The 2,898-nt window shown below is 43.5% G+C and overlaps 1 protein-coding gene across 1 annotated transcript in view; it reads left to right on the forward strand.

The window, feature by feature from the left end:
* Positions 1-2,232: 2,232 nt before the first annotated feature.
* The window catches only part of A2ML1 (alpha-2-macroglobulin like 1), a 62,251-nt gene continuing 61,585 nt past the window's right edge, over positions 2,233-2,898 (forward strand). Inside the window, exon 1 of the mRNA XM_037732738.1 lies at positions 2,233-2,237. Coding sequence (XP_037588666.1) covers positions 2,233-2,237 — 5 coding nt within the window. The remainder of the gene's footprint in view (positions 2,238-2,898) is intronic.

Consider the following 2,898-nt stretch of genomic DNA (forward strand, 5'->3'; position numbering starts at 1 on the left):
TTTTTTGAGATGGAGTTTCACTCTTGTTGCCGAGGCTGGAGTGCAAAGGTACAATCTCGGCTTCATGCAGCCTCTGCTTCCCCAGTTCAAGTGATTCTCCTGCTTCAGCCTCCTGAGTAGCTGGGATTGCAGGTGCCCACCACCACACCTGACTAATTTTTGTATTTTTGGTAGAGACAGGGTTTCACCATGTTGACCAGGCTGTTCTGAAACTCCTGGCCTCAGGTGACCCACTCACCTCAGCTTCCCAAAGTGCTGGGATTACAGGTGTGAGCCACCAAATCCGGCCTCAACCCCTTTAGATTCGTATTGCAAATAATGCCCCTTATCATGAAAGTATTATTTTTAATGGCTGCAGATTGCTTTCTATTAACATGAAAGTTTATTCACCCAATCTCATTATTGGGCATTGTAATAGACTTAATGTTTTATTTTTCCAGCTCTTTACACCAAAACATTTCCTATTGTAGTGATTTATTTGAATAATTTCCCTTTCCCAGCTCCATGTGGTTCTAAAAGGGTAGCCAATCACAGTACCCCATTTCCCTAGCCTCTCTACCTGGGAGAATGACCCAGGCCCTGCCTATCATACCCTCTGGCTACAGTGACTGAATCAGAGGTGAGCCAGTGAAAGAAGGAGGAACAGTCCTTTTTCAGGAATTTCTATAACATCGGCAAAAAATTCTGTCACTTGGGGTCATGGAGCTGAACGAATATGGCTTGAGGGCTCCCAGCTGCCATCCTCCCGAGGCTTGAGGAGAAAAGGAGCCAATCAGAGACAAGTACGCAGAGAGAAAGACTGGGAGGAGAGACCTCTGGCTGCACCAAGTCTCTAATCCCAAGCTATAAAGTCTTTCGAGTTACTCTGGTTCCACAAACACATTCCTCCTTTTGGATCCATTCGGGTTACCAGAAACACTTTTTTATTTAAGCTGTTTGGATATAGGTTGGTCATTGGTCCCAGAGAACATCCTCACTTTTATTTTATTTTATTTTATTTTATTTTATTTTATTTTATTTTAAGTTCTCACTGTCTCACTGTTGCCCGGCCTGGAGTGCAGTGGTGCAATCATGGCTCACTGCCGCCTTGAACCCCTGGGCTGAAGTAATCCTACCATCTCAACCTCCAGAGTAGCTGGGACTACAGGCATGTCCCACCACACCCAGCTAATTTTAAAGAAATGTTTTGGCCGGGTGCTGCGGCTCACGCCTATAATCCTAGCACTTTGGGAGGCCGAGGTGGGTGGATCACCTGAGGTCAGGAGTTCAAGACCATCCTGGCCATCATGGTGAAACCCCATCTTTTATTTAAAAAAAAGTAATAATAAAAATAAAAATAAAGAAATGTTTTGCATATACTGAAACTGACTTTGCAAAATTATAACTGAGGAAATTGTGACAGTGAAAGAAATCAGACCTAACTGACTCCATCTTGCTTCTAACCCTTAAGCTGTCCTTGTTTAGTCCTGGGTGTAGGCTAAACTAACTTTGGGAAGAAATTCGGTTCATGGTTTGACTCTGAAACAAAATTGATAACAGCCCTTTCCTGAAAAGACCCCCTTCTTGCCTGGGGTCCAATCTGTCTTTGCAGGACTCACAAATTAGCTACAAGATTAGAAGTTACAGTTTAGGGGTCATGTAGCCTCTGGCTCCAAGAGTCTGAACCTCCCCAAATTGCTCCTGGGAATAACATCTCTGTTGTAAAACCTAAAATCAGTAATTGAGTTATTTTGCAGACGCTGAACTCAATGGATCAGTTGACACCACACAGACCAATAATCTAGCCCAGCCAGTTCTGCCATCGCACCCAGGAACAAAAGGCATTAAGAAAACCCAACTTTGACGCTCTGTGATTCCATCTTCAACCTGACCAAGCAGCACGCCCCACTTCCCAAGCCAAATTATCTTAAAAAACTCTAATCCCTGAATGCGCAAGGAGATTGATTTGAGTAATAATAAAACTCCGGTCTTCCGCGCAGCCGGCTCGGTGGGAATTACTCTTTCACCATTTCAATTCCCCTGTCTTGATAAATCAGTTATGTCTAGGCAGTAGGCAAGGTGAATTCCTTGGGTGGTTACAAGACGGGGTCTCATACCCAGGCTGGTCTCCAACTCTTGGGCTCAAGCGATCCTCCAGCTTCTGACTCCCAAAATGCTGGGACTATAGGCGTGAGCCACCACACTTAGACTAATTTATATTTTAGGTGACTTCTAAGTATTACCATCATAAAGATGCAGTGAGCCTGGTGTGGTGGCTCATGCCTATAATCCCAGCACTTTGAGAGGCTGAGGTGGTCATTGAAGCTCAGGAGTTCAAGACCAGCCTGGGCAACATGGTGAAATCTCATCGCTATTAAAAATACAAAAAAATTAGCCAGGAGGGTTGTCGCCCAGCTGTGGTCTCAGCTACCCAGGCTGTGCTCCCAGGCTGAGGTAGGAGGATCTCTTGAGCCCAGGAGGTCAAGGCGGCAGTGGGCTGAGATTGTGCCACTGCACTCCAGCCTTAGTGACGAAGCGAGACTCTATCTCAAAAAAAAATAAACATAGAAAATAAAGAAAGAAAGAAAAGAAAAAAAGAAAGAACAGTGTGAAGAAACTCAACGTAGATATATTTTTGCATACATGCATGCTGTCCTTTTTCTCCTCATTAAGAAACATTTCCAGACCAGGAGTTGCTGAGTCAAAGAATAGGCAAATCTTAAAGGCTTTGATGTGTATTGTGAAATTGCCATGAGAAAGGTCATCCACACTCTATTTCCTCTAGGACTCTATGTGTGCCTGCTTCCATACAGTCACAACAATGCTGAGTAGTATTAATTTTTTTAAATTCCCAATTCGATAGAAGTTTATTGCTTTTCTTCTTCTTCTTCTTCTTCTTCTTTTTTTTTTTTTTTTTTT

Source organism: Cebus imitator, unplaced genomic scaffold, assembly GCF_001604975.1.
Source record: "Cebus imitator isolate Cc_AM_T3 unplaced genomic scaffold, Cebus_imitator-1.0 Scaffold469, whole genome shotgun sequence".
NCBI classification, from domain to species: Eukaryota; Metazoa; Chordata; class Mammalia; order Primates; family Cebidae; genus Cebus; species Cebus imitator.